At 41.7% G+C, this 21,364-nt stretch overlaps 1 protein-coding gene and 1 long non-coding RNA gene across 5 annotated transcripts in view; one reads left to right on the top strand and one right to left on the bottom strand.

The window, feature by feature from the left end:
• PCSK5 (proprotein convertase subtilisin/kexin type 5) overlaps positions 1 to 21,364 on the top strand; it is a 442,208-nt gene that overhangs the window by 261,213 nt on the left and 159,631 nt on the right. For all 4 annotated transcript variants that reach the window (XR_001793338.4, XM_089336653.1, XM_051858772.3 and 1 more), the window contains 4 exons: positions 4,414 to 4,550; positions 13,643 to 13,786; positions 18,983 to 19,085; positions 20,617 to 20,810. Coding sequence is in view for 3 of the 4 variants with exons in the window: in XM_089336653.1 (XP_089192779.1) it covers positions 4,414 to 4,550; positions 13,643 to 13,786; positions 18,983 to 19,085; positions 20,617 to 20,810 (578 nt within the window). In the remaining variant the exon portion in view is untranslated. The remainder of the gene's footprint in view (positions 1 to 4,413; positions 4,551 to 13,642; positions 13,787 to 18,982; positions 19,086 to 20,616; positions 20,811 to 21,364) is intronic.
• The window catches only part of LOC149128706 (uncharacterized), a 42,648-nt gene continuing 35,076 nt past the window's right edge, over positions 13,793 to 21,364 (bottom strand). Inside the window, exon 3 of the long non-coding RNA XR_016236694.1 lies at positions 13,793 to 17,231. This is a non-coding gene — a long non-coding RNA (uncharacterized LOC149128706). The remainder of the gene's footprint in view (positions 17,232 to 21,364) is intronic.

Below are 21,364 nucleotides of genomic sequence, written 5' to 3'. Positions count from 1 at the left end.
GAAGTCAACTTTTGACAGAACTTCTACCACAACAAGAGAAGTGGGTACAGGCATGGAGTCTGTCTGCTCCAGCTTTCAGCACATGGTTCGACTTTATTGACATTTTCCCCACGTTAATAATGTCAGCATGTTTCTGATTTTTTTCACTGTTGGCACTCCACAGACATTCAAGCTGGTCGTCAGACCTTTGAGTTAATAAGCAAAGACCCTACAATTAAAATTTCTTTAGCATGTTTCCTTGGTTTGACATTTCACTGTCTTGGGCAAGTATGTGCTAATCTGTATGCTATACTACCTTTTATTATACTTAGAGGATGCAGTTTTTTAAAATGATATAATGCTAAAAATAGAACATAGTTGAAGTATTGAGTCATAATTAAAATATAAAATCATCCACCTCTCTTTAAATTCTGTTTATAAAGGACAGGGTGAGAATGGAACTGTGAATGCCCTGTTAGTTAATACAATAACTATTTGTGTCTGTTTCTTTCCCATCAACTCTTTCAGCAAAATGTAATGATCATGTTTGGCTGCATTTGCATTCCTCTCTTCAATTCTTAGATTCACATGAAACTAATGGACATTCCCACTCTTCATTAAAGAGACAGTGGGAGGAGGGGAGACTGCTTAGCCACCTTGACAAAGCCCATTTCTATTTGAGCTTCGAAACCCTTACTTGAATTCTAAATCATGGATATTTCTTCATGGCACCCAGTTTGTTTATTTTTTGTTCCAAATGTGATTTGGAAGTCATTAGTGGCAATGGAATGATTTCCAAAGGTGGACAGGAAAGGGTGGAAGAGCAGAAACATAGGGCCTGCTGATCTAGCAGCCAAATAACTGACCCATGAGTAATTAAAAGTTGGCTGAGGTTGTGGAAACAAGACTGCCCCTCATGTGATGGCAGCTTCGAGTCTCCTTTGTAGTTTTTGGATGTGAGGCAATGAGCCAAATGTTCTGTCTAAACTGTTTGGGAACTGCTTTTAAGTTCAGCACTCTTGGAGAGGTATTATGTGACAAGTTATTGGTTCAGTGCCCTCAAATGGCTCAGTGGCCCCAAAGAATTAGTGTGTAACATAGCACTGTGGAACCTAATCAAGGAAGTGGTACTAAACTGACTTTCTACCTCCATCCATTTCCAATTCAACCTCTCTGGCAGCAAGGACAGTTTGAAAAAGCTCCTCTTCCTCTAACTTTGGGTCGCCTTTCTGCCCAACACATGCAAGTTCTGGTCAAGTAAAGACTCCATAGATATAAGTCAACTATACAATGACCCAGCAAGTTCTTGGCCAAGTCCAGTTTTCAGCTGTAAACTTGTGAAAAAAGACCTAATTTGGTGTGCAATGGATTGTAGGGTATTGATAAAATGCACTACCCTTACTCTATTGAGGATCAGTCATAGTGGGAGAACATTCTTGTAAGGAACCACCATTATCATCCCTGCCATTGTGTAGGAGAGCTACAAGATCGGATGTGATCCTCATTGAGGGAGGAATCTGCTTGCCTGTATGCAAAGCGTTAATCTTTAAGAATAGCATATGTTCTAAAAAGAGAGAGAACAGGCTTTCACATCCAGATATGGTCTGAAAATCACCACCTCTCATTAACCCGGTTATGGAAGTTAACAGAACATGTCGCTCCCCCTCTTCGTGGAGGAACGACACTAAGCCCTGCCTAGGCTTCATATCCGAGTCACGGCACCATTATGTCGCTCCCCGTCTTCGTGGAGGAACGACACTGGACCCTGCGCTGTTCTTTTGTCTGCTCGGCCCTCCCCGGGTTTGCTGCTGGTTCTTCCCGGGTTGGCTACCGTCCCTTCCACCTCCGTGGAAGGGCGGTTCCCCCTGCCACTTTCCCCACTTCCGCGGGGGAGCGGCACACCGCCGGCCGGCTCTCTGGGGGCTGCACAGGTGTTCCCTCAGATGTTCCCCTTAGTCATTCCCCTTAGATGTTCCTGGTGCATGCCGTCTCTCTCCTCCTTTATAGTCCTCCTCCGCCAATCCCAACTCGGCTGCCCACACGCCGAGTACACTGCTCTCCTCCAATCAGGAGCAAGTCCTACAGTTTATTGGTTGAACTGGAGGCAGCTGTGTAGAAGCTGTTTTCTCCTCTCCCAGCACCATATTGTGGGAGAGCAGATGCACAGAATAAGTCTTAATTCCAGTAACTTAGTCCAGTCCGGGTTGCTCCCCACAGAACACATTTGCATATTCCAGCAATCTAAGTTGTCCTCCAGTAAAGGGATCCTTCTCAATTAGTTTGACTATGGGACACTCCGAGCGTGCTGCTTATACTTTTCATTTTTCCTTCTTTTAAAGGTTCAACAGGTAGCAGGTGATTTTCCTTTTATTACTTTTCTCTTGGGAATACTGTTACTCATCAGCCATTTACCTATACAGTCCAAAATCATGCTACCAAACCTGTCAGCTTTAGAACCCAGTTAGCATTTTTGAGGAATTTTTTTAAGATGTATTTATTTGAAAGGTAGAGTAATGAGAGCAGGGGGAGGGAGAAAGAGAGAGGAAGGGAGGAGAGGGAGAGGGAGAGGGAGAGGAGAAAGATGTCTTCCTACTCAGAACTCCATGTGGATCTCCCCTGTGGGTGTCAGGGGCCCATATATTTGGCCATCTTCTGCTGCCTTCCCAGGTGGGGAGCTGGATGAGAAGCAAAGCAGCCAGGACGGCAAGCAGCACTCTAATATAGAATGCCAGGGTCAAAAGTGGTGGCTTAACCTGCTGCGCCCCAATGCTGGCCCCTAGAGGAATCTTCAAAAACATAGATAAGACATATTTTAAAATAAATTGGAGTTTTAATGTATTAAGTCATAGGGATTAAACTGCTTATTTTTGGTTTCAGAAGGGCACATTTTCTCCCATTGGGAGATCTACATGGGTCAGATTATAACCAGCCATTTGCTTGATGAAGATGAAATTAAAGCAAGCCATGATTGCATGCCCTCTGTAGACAGCAACATGCAATCGCCATGACCTTCACATTTGTCTCCATGGAAGGACGAATCTATTCCAGTAACTGATGTGGTTGCTCCTAAGACAAGGCTGGAGATAATTCTCCTTCTCCATTTGCCTCGCTAATGGTCAATTTCTTACTCTTTTATTGTTTAATAAAATAATAGATTCCCGTGATTTTTCTTGAAAAGTACTAAAACAATCTGTCCCTTGCCCCATCTTTCACTTTCCACCATATAGTATTCATTTTTACAGAAAATGTCTTCTGCATCTTTTGCACATTTCCTCATGTAGTTGAATCTACATTTTATACCCCTTTAAATGATATGCCTTTTTTTACATGTACTCCTTTTATATGTTATCTATTAACACCCCTTTATTCTTGGTAAAGACTCATATTTTGTAGCTCTCTGGTTTTTATCTTGCTATGTCAAGAGGCAGCCATTTCATTTAGGGATTTAGGAACTCAGAAAATCGCTGGAAGAGTGGAATCTCAGCTGGGATTCAAGATGTGACTCCCTGAACTGGATTAGATTACTGAGCAGGGTCTTGTTACTGAGGTGTAATTTACATACAATTCACTTTTTTATGTGAATTAGTCAATGGGTTTTAACAAATCTATATAGCCATCTAGCCACACACTATTACTTACAAGATATAAAGCAGTTGCATTACTCACAAAAATTCCCTCATGCCTCTTCTCTCCCATTCCTAGCCCCTGGCAACTGTTGATCTATTTCTTTACTTAGAATTTTGCCATTTTTAGAATTTGGTATAAAACATAGTCTTGTTACTGTCTTCTTTCACTTAGCATAATCTTTTTGGAATTTACTGCTATTGTTGTATGAATTAGTAGTTCATCTGTTTTTATTGCTGGATAGTATCTCATTCTGTGATTATGCCATAAGGGGTTAACTCATTTGCCAGTTGATGGACATAGAGCTGTTTAGCTTTTTTGATGATAGCAAATATTTATGTGGAGTTCTGTGTGTGGGTATATGTCTTCATTTCTCTTGAGTAACTATTTCTAGGAGAATCGTTGAGTTTTATGGAAAATGTGTATTTAACTTTTTGGGAACCATTGAACAGTTTTCCAGAGATCTTATACCATTTTGCATCTCCATCAGCAATGTAAAAGAGTTTCAGTTGTTCCACATCTCCAACAACTAGTATTCTCAGTCTTGTGCAGACATTCTTCGCCTGGTTTCCATGCTGCCCAAATGATTATCCTTTGCAGCTTTACTATTGGGTGGCCGTAGGTTGTTGTCCAGTGGTGGAATACTGGTCAATATATGGATCTGGTAATTGGTGATGTCCGGGATGAAGACTAGCTTCATTGTGCAGCTAAACATGCTAATAGATATAAAAAAAGTCATTGACCTTGATTTAGCTGGACAGGCACTGGATTTCAATAACATATGCAACAATTTTTATGGTTTTCTTTCAGACTATTTGATCATTCCATGGAAGGATTTAAAAACTGGGAATTCATGACCATTCATTGCTGGGGAGAACGAGCTGCAGGTGACTGGATTCTTGAAGTTTATGATACTCCTTCTCAGCTGAGGAACTTCAAGACTCCAGGTGAGAACTTTCTTCCTATATCATCTTACTATGTGGGAAAAAATGATGATATGTTTGAGGGTACTTTAAAAAGTTCATGGAAAATGGTGTAAAAGCACGTTTTGGGGGACAGTAATACTGCCTGCTGGTTAAGATGCCCGTGTCCCACAACAGAGTACCTTGGTTCAATGTCCAGCTCTGGCTCCGTACTAGCTTCCTGCTAATGCATACCCTGGGATGCAGCAATAATGGCTCACATAATTGAATACCTGCCACCCACTGGGAATCTAAGATTGAGTTCCTGGCTTCAGACCAACCAAGCCCAGGCTATGCTGGCATTTGGGGATTGAACCAGTAAATGGAAGCTCTCTGTGTCTCTCCTGTATGTCTCAAATAAATAAAATTTTAAATAGTTTCCCAAAAACTATGTTTATTTTGGTGCAAGCACTACTGAAATTCATGCATATTTTTCTCATAATACAAATTTTCCATGTATTTTATGAAAAGTCATATCAAAATAAACTCATACTTTTAATTCTACTTTTCCATGAAGTTTTAAGTATCTTCATATTTTAGCCAGAGTGTTCTACACTCATAAATCAGTATCGTCTTTTTTCCTGTGATGTCTTCTTTGAATTACCTGCACATATTACAGTTCTTAAGATATGAATTTGATGATAGAATCCAGCTAATGACTTATTGCTTTCCTTGCTTGTCTGTTTTCTTCAGCCTTTTGGAGGTTACTGAATGAGGAAGGCATTCTCTTTCCCTAGAAATATCCAGATCAATAAATGTTTATTGAGAAAAAAAATGCCAGCTAGATGTAATAATTTGAGAATAAAAAAATAAAGATGGGCAGGAATTTGGCCTAGCAGTTAAGATGCCATTTAGAACAACCACATCTCACATCAGAGTGCCTGGTTTAGACACCTGACTCTGGGCCCTGATTCCAGTGTCTCGTTAATGTACACCCTGGGAGTCTGCAGAGGATGACTCAAGTAGTTGGGACTTTGCCACCCAGCTCCTGGCTTTGGCACCAGCCCAGCCCAAGCCATTGTCAGCATTTGAGGATTAAGCTCACTCTCTCTGTCTCTGTCTCTCTCATAAATATCAAAATACATTGAAATAAATAAAATGAATTTACAAAGAATAAATATTTTGATCTAAAGATAGGCCAAAAGATGATAGCTGTTGATTGATATTTCAGAATATATACTTGTTTGAGCCATTTTCTATGCTTGCTTTGTCCATTATCAAGCCAGCCTTATCCATTTGCAATGGGTTAAATTGCATGGTCATAATTTCTTCATAAGGCAGGTCTCTTTAGTTACCTTTCTTTTTTTTTTAGTTTCCCCTAAAATTAATTTTCAGTTCAGGCAAGAAATTGAGCTTGACCTGTGCTAGCTAACCTGGTTACCACCAAAGAAAATGAATGATGGCATTCTGCCCTGGGTGAACCTCAGAGCCAAGGAAAAAGGAAACTTTCTTGATAAGTAAAACATGGAAATAATGACATTAACAAAGGTCTTTTCAGGTAGTCTGAGGTTGTGTTGCTGCACACAGCCTATTTCTCTCTTCATATGAGGTTTATTTGAAACAAATCCATGCATGTGCAGTGCAGCACAGGGAGGCTGAGTTACCCGGGCTAAGCACTGCAGAGCTGTAGGAGCTGTTGGCTCAGCCACGTGATCTGCTTGATAACTGCCCAGATTCCCACCCATCCCTCCACACTTTTTCAACGGGTGGACAAAAGTCCTCCTTCTTCATGCTCCACGTAGCCCATCTGCACTAGAACTAGGCCGGAGGGAAATTGTAGGAGTGACATCCAATTCCAGACCAGAACTGATTACAGAATAAATTAGCTGATCTGAGTAGAGGAGGCACATAGCAAAACACAGGGATAAAGCATTTATGTATCAGACATTTTCCTGCCAGTGTGGGAAAGTGACTCTTCCTGAGATGCCCAGTTTTGACAGCCTTCTTTATGTCTTTCCCCTGATTCTGTCATGTGTTTCATCTGTGCTGCCACAGTGCTTTCATAGTCCGAGAGGCACAAACCAGAATGGTGGTCAAGTCACAATGAATCAGGACTAAAATGTTGCTGAAGAGCATCAGTATCTAGTTTACCTCCAGCAGACAGCCTAGATGCAGTGGTCACCAAGGATTTATCTAGAAATCAAATATCAGGCTGGCGCCGCGGCTCACTAAGCTAATCCTCCGCCTAGCGGTGCCAGCACACCGGGTTCTAGTCCCGGTCAGGGCGCCGGATTCTGTCCTGGTTGCCCCTCTTCCAGGCCAGCTCTCTGCTGTGGCCAGGGAGTGCAGTGGAGGATGGCCCAAGTGCTTGGGCCCTACACCCCATGGGAGACCAGGAGAAGTACCTGGCTCCTGCCATCGGATCAGCACGGTGCGCCGGCCGCAGCGCACCAGCCGCTGCGGCCATTGGAGGGTGAACCAATGGCAAAGGAAGACCTTTCTCTCTGTCTCTCTCTCTCACTGTCCACTCTGCCTGTCAAAAAAAAAAAAGGAAAAAAAAAGAAAAAAAAAAAAAAGAAATCAAATTTCACCAAGGCATGGTTGATGTATAAGACATCAGCTCATAGACCATGGTTTCCAGACATCTGCACTTCATAGTCTACTCAGTTCCCAAGCTCTTGTGCCCTGCTTTCCTCCTCTTCTCGGGGCATGCCTGTTGTCTCAGTGAGGGAGATACCCAGGTCATGGCACTTTGAGGCAGTGGCAGCGTGGTGCCTCAGCTGTGCTGCCGTGCCCAAAGTGTAGCTTCCAGTTGTTCCATTGGCAGGAACCACTACAGGGCTCTTACATGCTCAGATATTCCATGTGGCAGTTGCACACCAAGGGAGATGTGGACATATAAGCTACATTATCTGTTAAGAATTTTGAAGACATGAAAGTAAAAGTGACTCTGTAATCAGCAGGCACCAGCAATTCTACTCCCTTGACAAGTGCAGACTGCTCCTAGGGCATACTACTGGTTAGCCAATCATTGTGTACAAGGACCAGGTGCTGTGAATAAAAATCCCTCTGCCCTCAAGGAGTTCAGAATTCTATCCTGAGCTTACTCTGATTACCTGTGTTAAAAGCTGTCTGCAGTATCTAACGTAATCTAGAGTCATTAGTTTCACGGAATTTGTCTCGACTTATGCTACTTAAGTGTTCCCATTTAACTCCAGTCACCTTCAATAGTTTTCAAGATGTCCTTTCTTTTCCAGAAGAGAGACATCCATGTGCTACTGTTGGTGTGAAGTCAGGAGGATGTAACAGAAACAAATGGTCTTTGTGTGTCCTTCATTCAGCCAGTCTGTCCCTTTAGGATTAGCCACACTTTTCAATAAGGACCTTCACTTTTCTGTTTGTTGGTGCATTTGTGTGTGTGCACACATATTTTTCTAGCATTTTCTTAAAATATTATATTTATTTATTTGAGAAGTAGAGTCACAGGTAGAGAGAGGGAGAGACAGAGAGAAAGGTCTTACACCTGTTGGTTCACTCCCCAGATGGCTGCAACGGCTGGAGCTGGGCCAATCGAAAGCCAGGAGCCAGGAGCTTCTTCTGAGTTTCCCATGTGGGTGCAGGGGCCCAAGCACTTGGACCATCTTCCACTGTTTTCCCAGGCCATAACCAGAGAGCTGGATCGGAAGAAGAATAGCCAGGACAGGAACACATGCCCATATGGGATGCTGGTGCCATAGGCAGATGCTTAAGACTTCTGCGCCCCATCACAGGTCCCTGTAGCATTGTTTTTATGGCATGTAGTAGTCGTTTGGTAGGTTTCTCCCTCTCTGATGATGAGCTGTTTCTTCACTAGGCTACTAGAAATTAAGTTGGAGATGTAGAATTTTTCCAGCCTAGTTGAGTGATGGAATCCTCACCAAATATAGAGGTGCCTGGCTCCAACCTGAGTTTCTATTTGTTTATTTCTTCCCATTTGTTTATTATCATATTTATAATAATAATGTTGGGAAGTTATTGTTTCTGCACATTAAAACTATCTGTGGCAGGGGCTGTGTTTGGTGCAGCAGTCACAGTACCACTTGGGATACTTGCAGCCCATTTTGGAATCCTTGGGCTTGAGTCCTGACTCCACTCCTGATTCCAGCTTCTTGTTCATGCACACTTTGGGAGACAGTGATGGCCACTCAAGTAGTTGAGATCCTGCCACCCATGTGGAAGACTCAGATTGAGTTCCACTGTCCAGGTTTTAGCCTGGCCCACTCCTAGCTGTTGCAAGCATCTGGGGAATGAACCAGTAAATAGAAGATTCATTCTCTCTCTCTCTCTCTCTCTCTCTCTCTCTTCCCTCCCGTTCAAATAAATATTCATTTTTAAAAAGCTGAAACTGTATGTGGCAGATTACACTTATAGGTTAGTAAGTATGATGAATTTTTCTCTGTATTTACACAGCTATTTCTTAACAGCATGTTTCAGTATCAGTTGCAAAATCTCCTATAAAATTTAACAAACAGAAAAGGTGGGAGAGAAGAACAAGATGATGGTACAAATACAGCAGGATTTGAAATGAATGATGGCAGAGAGTCTAAGGAAATGAAATGACACAAGTGAAAAAGAGAAATGAGCTGCCCAGTGGGAATACCCCTAGTGGCTTATGGTGTACTTCAGAAATAGCACAAACACAAATAGTCTGTTTTAGGACAGCAGTCTTCAAAACACGAGGGTGAATTTAGATCCTAAATTATTTTCAATAAAATGAGCCATGAACCAGGTGTTAGAGTGACTGACAGATGAGAGGACCTACAATGTCCTTGTATTGTGTGTCCATGGGTACACAGAAGAATGCTGTAGGGACAAAACGGATTCTCCTTTGCTTTACTACCTCAAGGCAGTCATATAGGTCATGAATTTCCACTGGCCATTCACCTCCTCGCAGTATGTGGTGCCTGCCACTTAGAATTCGAGCCTGAAGACCCTGGTTGTGAAATCATGGTCATTATCAAATGAGTCCAGAGGAAAGCTGGCAGAGGGTAAACCACATATAAACCAATCATCCTTTCTTATAAAATATGCCTTGTGGCCGGCGCCGCGGCTCACTAGGCTAATCCTCCGCCTAGCGGCGCCGGCACACCGGGTTCTAGTCCCGGTCGGGGCACCGGGTTCTGTCCCGGTTGCCCCTCTTCCAGGCCAGCTCTCTGCTGTGGCCAGGGAGTGCAGTGGAGGATGGCCCAGGTGCTTGGGCCCTGCACCCTATGGGAGACCAGGAAAAGCACCTGGCTCCTGGCTCCTGCCATCGGATCAGCGCGGTGCGCTGGCCGCAGCGCGCCGGCCGCGGCTGCCATTGGAGGGTGAACCAACGGCAAAAGGAAGACCTTTCTCTCTGTCTCTCTCTCTCACTGTCCACTCTGCCTGTCAAAAAAAAAAAAAAATATGCCTTGTGTTATATGCTCTTGCCCAACTGCAGGCTAATGTATAAGTGTTCTGAACATGTTTAAGCTAGGCAAGGCTGAGCTAGGATATTTGGTAGGTTTTGTGTACTAAATGCATTTTCAATTTATAATATTTTCATTTTACAATAGATTTATTGGGGGTGTAACTACATGTAAGATAGGGAGCATCTACAATTTGAGTAGCAGACAGCATTATGTAATGGTTTAAGCATTCTGGATTTGGATTCAGAATGGATATTTTTTAAAAGATTTTATTTTTTTTAATTTTTTTTATTTGCCAGGCAGAGTTATAGGCATTGAAAGAGAGACAGAGAGAAAGGTCCTCCTTCCGTTGGTTCACTCCCCAAATGGCTGCCACGGCCGGAGCTGTGTCGATCCGAAGCCAGGAGCAGGGTGCTTCCTCCCGGTCTCCCATGTGGGTGCAGGGACCCAAGGACTTGGGCCATTCTCTGCTGCCCTCCCAGGTCGCAGCAGAGAGCTGGCCTGGAAGAGGAGCAACCGACACTAGTACCCGGCACCCCAACCGGGACCCAGGGTGCTGGCGCCGCAGGCGGAGGATTAACCAAGTGAGCCATGGCGCCGGTCGATTTTATTTATTTGAGACATAGAGTTACAGACAGAGAGAGGGAGAGACAGAGAGAAAGGTCTTCCATCTGCTGGTTCACTCCCCAAATGGCCACAACAGCAGGAGCTGAGCCAATCAGAAGCCAAGAGCCAGGAGCTTCTTCCAGGTCTCCCACGTGGGTGCTGAGGCCCAAGAACTTGGGCCATCTTCTACTGCTTTCCCAGGCCATAGAAGAGAGCTGGATCAGAAGAAGAGCAGCCAGGACTCGAACCGGTGCCCATATGGGATGTTGGCACCACAGGTGCAGTTTTAGCCTACTACACCACAGTTCTGGCCTCCAGAATGGATTTTAAGATCAATGTGTCCTCACACTGTCAATTATACTGGCTCAATGTACATGTCAGAAAAAAAAAAAAAAGAGTATATCATAGAATAGAGGTCATCCCCAAATTAGGGTGGTTCAATTTAGGATTTGTTGGCTTTACAGTGATGTCATTCACATCTAGTAGAATCCATGCTACAGATTTTGGTACTTGACTTTCTGGCCTAATGATCCTCCCTTGCAATGCTGGGCAGTGGCAGCCAACATGGTTTCCAGTCAGCCCCAGCAGCACCAGGGGAACAACCTGTGCCATGTTGCCAGCATTGTTTGGATATTGTATTTTGTTTTCACATCCCATTGTGTGCACCAACCACCCATCAATGTGTGTACATGAAATATTCAATGCTTTATTTTAAAGCTCAGGTTCCTAAACTAGAAATGAACAGGAGACAGTATCCTATAATACTTTAAGTGGAATTTGGATCCAAGAATGGATTTTAAAATCAGCCTGTACTCGTACCATCTCTGAGGAAATTATCAACCTCTGTTGCTCACTTTCTTTTTTTAAAAAAAGATTTATTTATTTTACTTGAAAGGCAGAGTAACAGAGATGCAGAGGGAGGGAGAGAGAGAGAGAGAGAGAGAGAGAGAGAGAGAGAGAGAGAGGAGGATGTCTTCCATCCGCTGGTTCACTCCCCAAATGGCCACAATGGCTGGAGCTGGGCTGATCTGAAGCCAGAAGCCAGGAGCTTCTTCTGGGTCTCCCACATGGGTCTAGGGACCCAAGGGCTAGGGCCATCTTCCACTGCCTTCCCAGGCCACAGTAGAGAGCCGGATCGCAAGTGGAGCAGCTGGGACTCAAACCAGTGTCCATATTTGTTTCTGGCCCTTTAGGCAGCTGCTATGCCACAGAGACAGCCCCGCTCACTTTCTAATCAGTATAATGGGAATAATATTACCTACCTCAGGGCTTTTATGAACAATAAATAGAATAAAACTTACAAAACATTTGGACCTATGCTTAGCATATAGTAAGTGCATAGAAATTATAGTCATCAATTTGATGGCGATTCAGTAGATAGTAATAATAAGGAAATTGACAGCTGAAACTCATCACTATCTGAGCCAGCCCTGCCTCTTGTCCCCAACCATACCTGGATTCTACATGTTAAGCCAAGGTAGAAGGGGTTATCAGTGAGAAACGGGTTCCTGTGTTTGTACTGGTTTTGTCAATCCATTTCTGGTTTTGGTTGGTTTCTTTTGGCATGAATCTTATCAGGCTGAAGGGCCTGAAGGCAAGTTTCCTTTCTTTTTTTTTACCTTTTTGCATGGCACTTTAATTTTATGAAGCTGAGGAATCAGTGAATATATAAGGACTGCACTAAAGCAAGATGCTTCTTGTCAGCTGCCCAAGGACATCCTTGACTAGAACCTGCTCCTTGACAGCACTGCTTTATAGAACCTTCTGCATTATTGGAGGTATTCTGCACTGGTGCTGTTGAGCACTTGAAATGTGGTTAGTGTCAGCAGGAACTGAATTTTAAAATATTTTAAAATTTTTATATATTAAGAGAGACAAAGACAGAGACAAAGAGATATCTTCCATCCTCTGGTTCATTCCCCAAATGCCTGCAGCAGCCAGGGATGGGCCAGGACAAAGTCAGGAGCCTGGAACTCAATCTAGGTCTCCTCTGTGGGCAGAAGAGATCCAAGTACTTGAGCCATCATCTGCTGCTCTGAGGGTCTGCATTAAGCAGAACTGGAATTGGAAGAGGAGCTAGAACTTGAACTCGGGCAATCTGATATAGGATGTGGGTGCTCCAAGTGGTGACTTCTCTTTTTCATTTATTTAACTATTTATGTGTTTGAAAAGCAGAGTTACTGAGAGAGAGGGATCTTCCATCCACTGGCTTGCTCCCTAGAGGGCTGCAACAGCTCGGGCAGGGCCATGCTGAAGCCAGGAGACCAGAACTCCATCCAGATCTCCCACTTGGGTGGCCAGGGTCCAAGCCTTTAAACCATCTTCTGCTGCTTTCCCAGGCACATTAACTGAGAGCTGGCTCAAGAGAAGAGCAGCAGGGAAACAAACCAGTAACCTGCTGTGCCACAATGCCGCCCCCTTCGAGTGGTGTCTTAAACAACTGCACCTATATGCCTGCCCCAAAGTTTTAAATTTTAGTTCATTTAAATGTAGATAGCTAAATGTGTCTAGTGGTCACTGTTTTGGACAACACAGGTCTTAGGATAGTATAAATAGTGATGTATTCTACACTCGATCTTAGCCAAAAGGCCCAGAAGCGATGGGATGTATTCTTAATATCAAATGACTGATTCAGAAATTAGGTGAAACGAAGGGTAGTTTTTGTCTATTTATTAATGAGGCAAATAATGCCAAAATTTTTTAAAGGCTTAAGTAACACTTTTATACTTAGGAAAACTAAACATTTGGTAAAATTCTGGGATTCTGTTGAGCGTTCAGAATTTGAAATTCAGCCTCTTCTCCAGCAATCTGAAGTATGTTCGTTTCCTAGTCTTCGTACACATACTGATTGAATCAAGGCTTAGCCTGTAGTGGCCGCTCAGTAAATATGCTGTGTGAATTATTAAATATCTTATTCGGGGAAAAAGGTGAAAAATGTACATTTCTAGCCCCATTTCCGATGTAATAATTCACCTCAAACTGCTTGCCATCATTCTTCAACTGTTGCTTTTTCTTTAGTGAAAAGGACTAAAAGATATGAAGCTAGAGTGTAGATATTTGACTTCAATATTTGGTGACTTTATGGTATTATTATTTCTCAAGGTAAATTGAAAGAGTGGTCTTTGGTCCTCTATGGCACCTCCGTACAGCCGTACTCACCCACTAATGAATTTCCTAAAGTTGAACGTTCCCGCTACAGCCGAGTGGAAGACCCCACAGATGACTACGGTACGGAGGACTATGCAGGTGAGCCAGCTGGCAAGGGGCTCACAGCCAAGGAGGGATAACTTATACATCCCCCACCACGTGGGATAATAGAATATTATAATATGCTCTCCATGGTTTATATATTTCCTTCCATCTCATTTTCTGTCCCCTCTAAATATTTGCATGTGTATGTGTTCATGTATTTAAATATCCATATGTGCTGTCTGAAAACCTCATAGTCCATAGGATGATTGCTCTATGTGATGTATTTAGTCCATAACCTGGTATGTGTAATTTGTCTATAGATCTTTACACCATTTGAAACAGTGTTGTTGTATATTAATCTGTCTACAAATACAAGCATCCTCAATGGTTCTTTAGAATGGAGTTCCATTTTAATATTTAATGCATCAATGGGGATAATCAGTTTGAGGGCTTGGAAACGTTTGGTCCCATTATCATCCTGACAAGATTTACCAGTCTACACTGAGATCAGTTCTGTGTGTGCTGAACTCATTCTTACCAGCACTGACTGAAAGAACAAAAAACAAAAACAGGGACAGAAACAGCTCATTTTTTTATTTTTATAGCTTTGTAGGTAGTTCTATGAATTAGATGTCACTGTATCTTACCATTTTTGTCTATTCAAGGTGGCAGTCATTCTCTTACCAATTTTTAGGAACTCTAATGTTATTGTCCCTCATATTGTCTCTATTTGCTGAAAACATAATCTCAGTTACCACCTGCTTCCCAAATAAAACTTTTGTTTTATGTTGCTCTGACAAAAAAAAAAAAACAATAATTATTGGAGAATGGGATTTACAATTTCAAATGTAGCATTTATGGTCTTTTGCAGAAGTTCAATCCTTTAATATCAAAGAATTTTATGCACTTTTTGATAATCTTATTTTTTACATCTAGTCAGTAATTCACCTGGAACCTGTTTTGGTTTATAATATATATATCATATAAATCATATATATGTACATATGAAATACATGAATTTATTTACCTTAAAAAATTTTAAAGGAGCTAGCACTGTGGCATAGTGGGATAAGCCTCTGGCTGCAGTGCCAGCATCCCTTATGGGCACTGGTTTGTGTTCTGGCTGCTCGTCTTCTAATACAGCTCTCTGCTTATGGCCTGGGAAAGCAGTAGAGGATAGTCCAAATGCTTGGGCTCCTGGCTCCTCGCTTCAGATCGCCACAGCTCCGGCCATTTGCAGAGTAAAGCTGCAGGTGAAAGACCTTTCTCTCTGTCTCTCCCTCCTGTCTGTAACTCTAACTCTCAAATCAACCAATCAATACTCTTTAAAAAATCTTTTTAAATAAGTAAATAAATTTTTAGAAGTTTTTTTGGAAGCTATATTTTACTTGTAATCTCAGAATTGTTTTTATAATAAAATTTTCCACCTAAAACATAGACCACATCCTACTTTACTGTGATCTTTTAATTTTATGTAGTTTGCTTCTTGTGTTATATCTAAGTATTTTGAGTATTGTTGTTCTTGCAGTGGAAAATATTCCATGCTTTCTGTCTGGAAGACTCTCTCACTAATTTATGTTTTAGAGTCGATTTTCTAGGGTGATATAGCCATATCAACTGCAATTTTTTGTCATACTATTTATATTTATGATTCTTGTCTTACTCTGTCATGTCTAGGAGCATTCAGTTCTGAGATATTGCATACAACACTTAATCGATAAAGCTTCTCCCAATAAAGAATTACTTATAAATGGATGTTTAATGTACCTTGAGACTCAAAATATTTTTCCTGCAGTTTTTAGATTTTGCTCCCTTTTTTTAAAGATTTATTTATTCACTTTGAAAGTCAGACTTAGAGAGAGAGAGAGAGAGAGAGAGAGAGAGAAATCTTTTATCCACTGGTTCACTCCCCACATGGCCATAATGACCAGGACTGAGCCAAAGCCGGGAGCCAGGAGCTTCATCCAGGCATCCCTTGTGGGTAGCAGGGGCCCAAGCACTTGAGCCATCTTTCACTGCTTCCCCAGGCACACTAGCAAGGAGCTGAATCAGAAATGGAGCAGCTGGACTCAAACTGGAGCCCATTGAGGTGCTGGCCTCTCAGGTGATGACTTAACTCGCGACGCCAGAACACCGGCCCCTAAATTTATAAAATGGTAAATGTGCTTCGTTAATCACCTTTACTGAGTACCTTAAATATGAATATAGTTTCCTTTATTCTAAAGTGTCCCAAAATTAATAACACACTTGACCAATTGAGCTAAACAAAGCTAGATTGTGTTAAATTATGTCTTCCTTTCTTTTGAGCTTGTAATGATACTGTTTATGTTATAACTCCCAAGCCATTTTTTCTTCCCTGATAGGAGACAGTGTATCCAAAAACATAAATGGAGCATAATAGTAACCTTTTGTTAATGTTAAGATCCTGAACAAACAGCTATACATCTTTGTGGTTTTTCCAATTACATCCCTAAAACATTGACATTGGCACTTGTAAGAGAAAAAAGACAATTATTTCACCATTATCCTGCAACCTACTATGCTAAACTGCATCTGGGACAGTTTAAAATTATAATAGAAACTGTATGGCATATGAACCTACCATGCAGATCCCTTTGGCAAATATCAAGAATAAATGTTTCTTGGTTTTTATTTTTTTCATTCCAAAAATCACCTGGTGAAAATTTAGGGCCACCCATGAGTACTTTCCTTTGGAGCTGTGATTTTCGTCTTCCTTTAGAAGGCAGCCTGACAAGCACAGATGGCATTATCATAACCAGATCCCCATATTGTTTCATCAATTACGCGAAATTGTGAGACCCCCAGCCAGCTGAACTTCAGCCCTCACACAGCAGTGGTGCCATTCTTGTGGTGTTCAATGGTAGACAGCTGAAATACCCCCAAGTTATGCTAGCTATAGAATTTAATTTAGAAATTAATCTAAGATTTCAGCAAAAATGCCCTTAAAAATGACTCTTAGAATTAATCAGCATTTTGAAATGACTCATTTACATTCAGATGGAGAAGTCATTTCTAGGACATGATGTGCTGCCTGTAAGCAGGAGACTTGGACTGGGTATCAGAACATATGTCAATCTTAACTCCCCTTGCCTTATGATACTGAACAAGCCAGTGTATCTCTTGGAAAATCAGGTTTTTCGTCAGTAAAATGAGAGTATTTTTCGACAAATTTTTTCTAAGCCATTCCATCCCAGTTCTAATTATTTATATTTTTATGAGTCAGTAATTATAAAACGTACTGCCGAACAGACATTTGGCCAAGTACCCACACCCCACATTGGAGTGCCTGGGTTCAATTCCTGGTTCTGGCTCCTGATTCCAGCTTCCTGCTAATGTATACTCTGGAATGCAGTGGTGATGGCTCAAGGTGCCACTCATGCTGGAGACCTGGACTGAGTTCCTGGATCCTGACTTCAGCTCCTTGGTTGTTGTGAGCATTTGGAAAGTAAACCAGCAGATGGGAGCCACTCCCCCAAACCTATAAGTAAACAAATAATAGTAAAACAAAGCGCCATCATGATTAAAAGAAATCAAGGTTCAACGATAATTTCTTTTGATTAAGTAGGATTCAAAACATTTCTGTTACCCTTGACCTACTGCTTGTATATTTCATGCAATATATTTATTGCTCGTTAAAAACATATGAATTTTCAGTGAGAAAGAGCTTGAGATTATGAGACCAGAAGTCTTAAAATATGGAGAAAAAAGAAAAAGTGAATTTAAAACTTCAGTAACTATCCTATACCATTGGAAATCTTGTTAGCAATCACACAATAGCTTCATCTTGCTGGCATTTTATTTTTTTTCTTACTGTACATCTCTCTAGCTCTGTACCAAAGAATATGTAATAGAGGATATTAGCAGCCTTCATCCCAGGTCTGGAATTCTTTAAGCTTGCTCGCATTTTTTCAACTTATACGTCACTTTCTTTTGTTGAGCTGCCCATTGGCCTTTGGGTAGGATGCAATTTTAAATCTATTATCTGTGCCTGAAGTACCTGCTTTGTGATCCAAGACTGGATGCTGATAAGCTTGTGCCAGATGCCATAATGATGTTTCTTGCTGGCTACAGTATTTCAGAGGTATTCAGTGGCTTTAATGACCTTGGACAAGACAGGAAGTCTGGTCTAGATATTAAATAACCTTTCTTTTATTTTTTGTCAGAAGCTTAACTTCTCATTTTTCTATAAATCCTACATTTTTGTTGTTATGCATACTTAATTGTAGTTGATTTTTCCAGTTTTACAGTAGTATTGTTCATTTCAATTCTGAAACATATGTTATCTCCCACAAGGCAGCCATATGTGCCTTGAAGACCAGGCTAAGAGTGGGATTTACATTCTTGATACTTAAGCAATTGAGGTTGTTTTTTAATTCTTTAAAATTTTATTTAAGTTATACAAGTTTTATGTATTTCATTTATACAGATTTAGAAACACAGTGATACTTCCCTTATAACCCCCCTCCTGCCCACACGCCAACCCTTCTTTTCCTTCTCCCTCTCACATTCCCACTCTTAATTTTTACAAAGATCTGTTTTCAGTTTACTTAATGATCATATATTTAACCCTTGTCTAAGTAAAAGAGTTCAACACATAGTGTGAAGGAAAAACAAAACAAAACAAAACAAAAACACTGTTCCTCAACGGAAGAGACAAGGCCTGTAAACAGTCTTCCTATCTGCAAATGTCCATTTCATTCCAATACATTATATTTCAGATACTCTTATTAGTTACCTCAGATGAGGAGAAACCCTATGCTTATCTGTCTTTTTTGGGAGTGGCTTATTTCACTAATTATAATGGTTTCCAGTTGTATCCATCTTGTTGCAAAAGACAGAATTTCATTTTTTTAACAGCCTAGTAGTCCTCCATAGTGTATATACACCATAATGTCTTTTAAAAAAAATCTCACTAGTTTGTCTCTGGGCTCCCAGCCACACTGACCACTATTCCTTTAACTACACACACACACACACACACACACACACACACACACAAAAACCAACTCATATGTAGCATCTTCAAAAAAGTTCATGGGAAGTGTAGATAATGGAAAAAAAATACAATGCATGGATTTCAAATTATTTTTACACCAAAATAAATTGATCTTTAACTCTATTTTCCATGAGACTTTTGAAATACCCTCAGATTTTATAAAAGATTCAAGGTAAAATTGACCTGCTATAAAATTCTTTTTTCTAAGTGTTGTTCTAATCTCTTCTGGAAAGGCCCCTGCGATGCTGAGTGCAGTGAGGTTGGCTGTGACGGGCCGGGACCAGACCACTGCAATGACTGTTTGCACTACTACTATAAGCTGAAAAACAACACCAGGTAAGAGAGAATCCTTACAGCCCCAAGAGTCCCTGCAGGGCCAACACCACGGAGTGGACTCCAATGCCCAGTGTCTTCCCATGCTCTCCCACTAGGCCCTAAACATAGGATACATGGTGCTGTGAAGACCCACTGCCTGTCTGTGTCATTCACAATGGTGAAAACCACTGAGCTGCAAAACACAAAATGTACATGTAAGCTTTGAACCTGCCAATGTCTTTTCTGTCATTTGGAAGGACTTTGGGTTGGGACCCGCTAAACACGTACCTCAGCCTCCCTTCCAGCTCTTTTGATTTCAGTTGACAAGGAAAAATTACACTTATGGTACAGAACATGATGTTTTGACATATGCATACATTGTAGAATGACTCAGTCAAGCTATTTAATATATACATTCCTTTACATAATTTTTAATTGTGTTGAGAATACTGAAAACCTCTCTTAGTATACAATAGATTATTATTAGCACTAGTGCTCATCATAGACAATAGATCTCTTGAATTTATTCCTCCTTTCTAAGTGGTTTGTGTCCTTTCCAGCCCACTGATATGGTATGCCAGCTGCCTTTGCCCCTGATGGAGATGCCAGAGCACACAACCTGGAGCCATTCCATAATCCCAATGTGTGAGACAGCTGCTCCCTGCCCCTTCTCTTCTCTGCTGTAGACATTGTAATACCTTGTACCTCTGAGCCCCTACCTTCAGCCTAGAAGTCAGCCGATGTTTTCATGGGGCTGGACTGTAGAACAATGGGTGCTGCAGCCAGAGCCCAGCCTCTCCCACCCGGAGTCTCTCATACCTCGCCCGCCTTCTCCCTCCTCTTTCAGCAAAACTCACTCTTGCAGGGCCTCCATGCTCGTCACCGAAACAGACCTAGACATCTTCAATTCTGGTTGTAATTCCACGCTGGAGTATAAATTCCCTAAGGGAAAGGTCCTTGGCTATCTCAGTACCTCTCTCCTGCACTCTGCAAAATGCCTGACATTTGATTAGTTCTCAGTAAATATTTGTTGAATGGATTAATGAAGCAAGCCTTGTCCTTAAGTTATGGGCAAATAAGGAAGTTGTTAAAAAAGATTTCTCACAAGAAACATAAATTTAAATATATTAACTTAGACAATTGCATATAACCACAACCACTACCCACATATACACACACAAGACTTGCATGGCAGAAACACAAAAGCGGAAGTAACTACTTATAACAATGACCTTTTCAATACAAAATCACAATTCTCACATATTCTCCCCAGATTTCCCACCATAGCTTTCCTTTTTAGACTCAGTTTTAACCATCAACCCTTCTAAGACCCGGATGAAACTAGGCGATAGTTTGCAATGAGAACTGCCTTCCTTGGTCTAGGAGGCATTGTGTAACCATTGCTGCCACATACCCAGTGCAGGAGAAAGCCTCAACAACCAGAATGAGGCCTGGTGGAGGCAGCATTGGGATCCTGGCTCAAGACTCATGTTGATGCTGAGAACTGAGTCACAGGTGATGCTGCTGTCCCTCTTATTTTTCCACCACGCAGGATCTGTGTCTCCAGCTGCCCCCCTGGCCACTACCACGCTGACAAGAAGCGATGCAGGAAGTGCGCCCCCAACTGTGAGTCCTGCTTTGGAAGCCATGGTGACCAGTGCATATCCTGTAAATATGGATACTTCCTGAATGAAGACACCAGCAGCTGTGTTACTCACTGTCCTGATGGGTCATATCAGGACACCAGTGAGTTCATTTCAAATATTTGGGGTTTAGAGAAGAAATGTGGGATTTTCATTTGAAAAGGCGGGGTATTCCTCCTTTATGAATCTGGCTTGCCTGATGTCAGACGGGATCTGTTCCATTTACTTTAGGAAAACAGTTTAGAAGGCTTACATACAAATGCCTGTGACTAACTCTGTGCAACACCAGCCCCAGATTCAAATATGTTCTAGAAGTACTCAGGAGACGGGATATAGCTGTGCTCCTGTTCACACAGGTGGGATTTGTCACAGCCAAAGGATACAAAATAAAATCAGCAAAGGGAAAAAGGCACATAGGACAAATCCCAGAAGAAGCCAGACTCAAGCTTCCAAGAGTCTGCTCTCAGTGGAATTCCATGAGGTGTATTTAATTCCCCCACCAACATGGATGGAAAGGCATCAGCCAAAGAACCGTTAGAGACTCAGCACACACAATTGTTACTGAGGCCTGGCTGGGAAGAGATGGCACCTTCTGCCTGGCGTGTATCAAGATTCCAGACTTCTAGAAGTAAAGCAGGTGTTCATCATAAACCATAT

The sequence above is a fragment of the Oryctolagus cuniculus genome, chromosome 1 (assembly GCF_051225735.1).
Source record: "Oryctolagus cuniculus isolate XC-2025 breed Fujian yellow rabbit chromosome 1, ASM5122573v1, whole genome shotgun sequence".
NCBI lineage: Eukaryota > Metazoa > Chordata > Mammalia > Lagomorpha > Leporidae > Oryctolagus > Oryctolagus cuniculus.
Note: the sequence above shows the minus strand (reverse complement) of the source record. Positions and strands in the feature narration are given on the sequence as shown.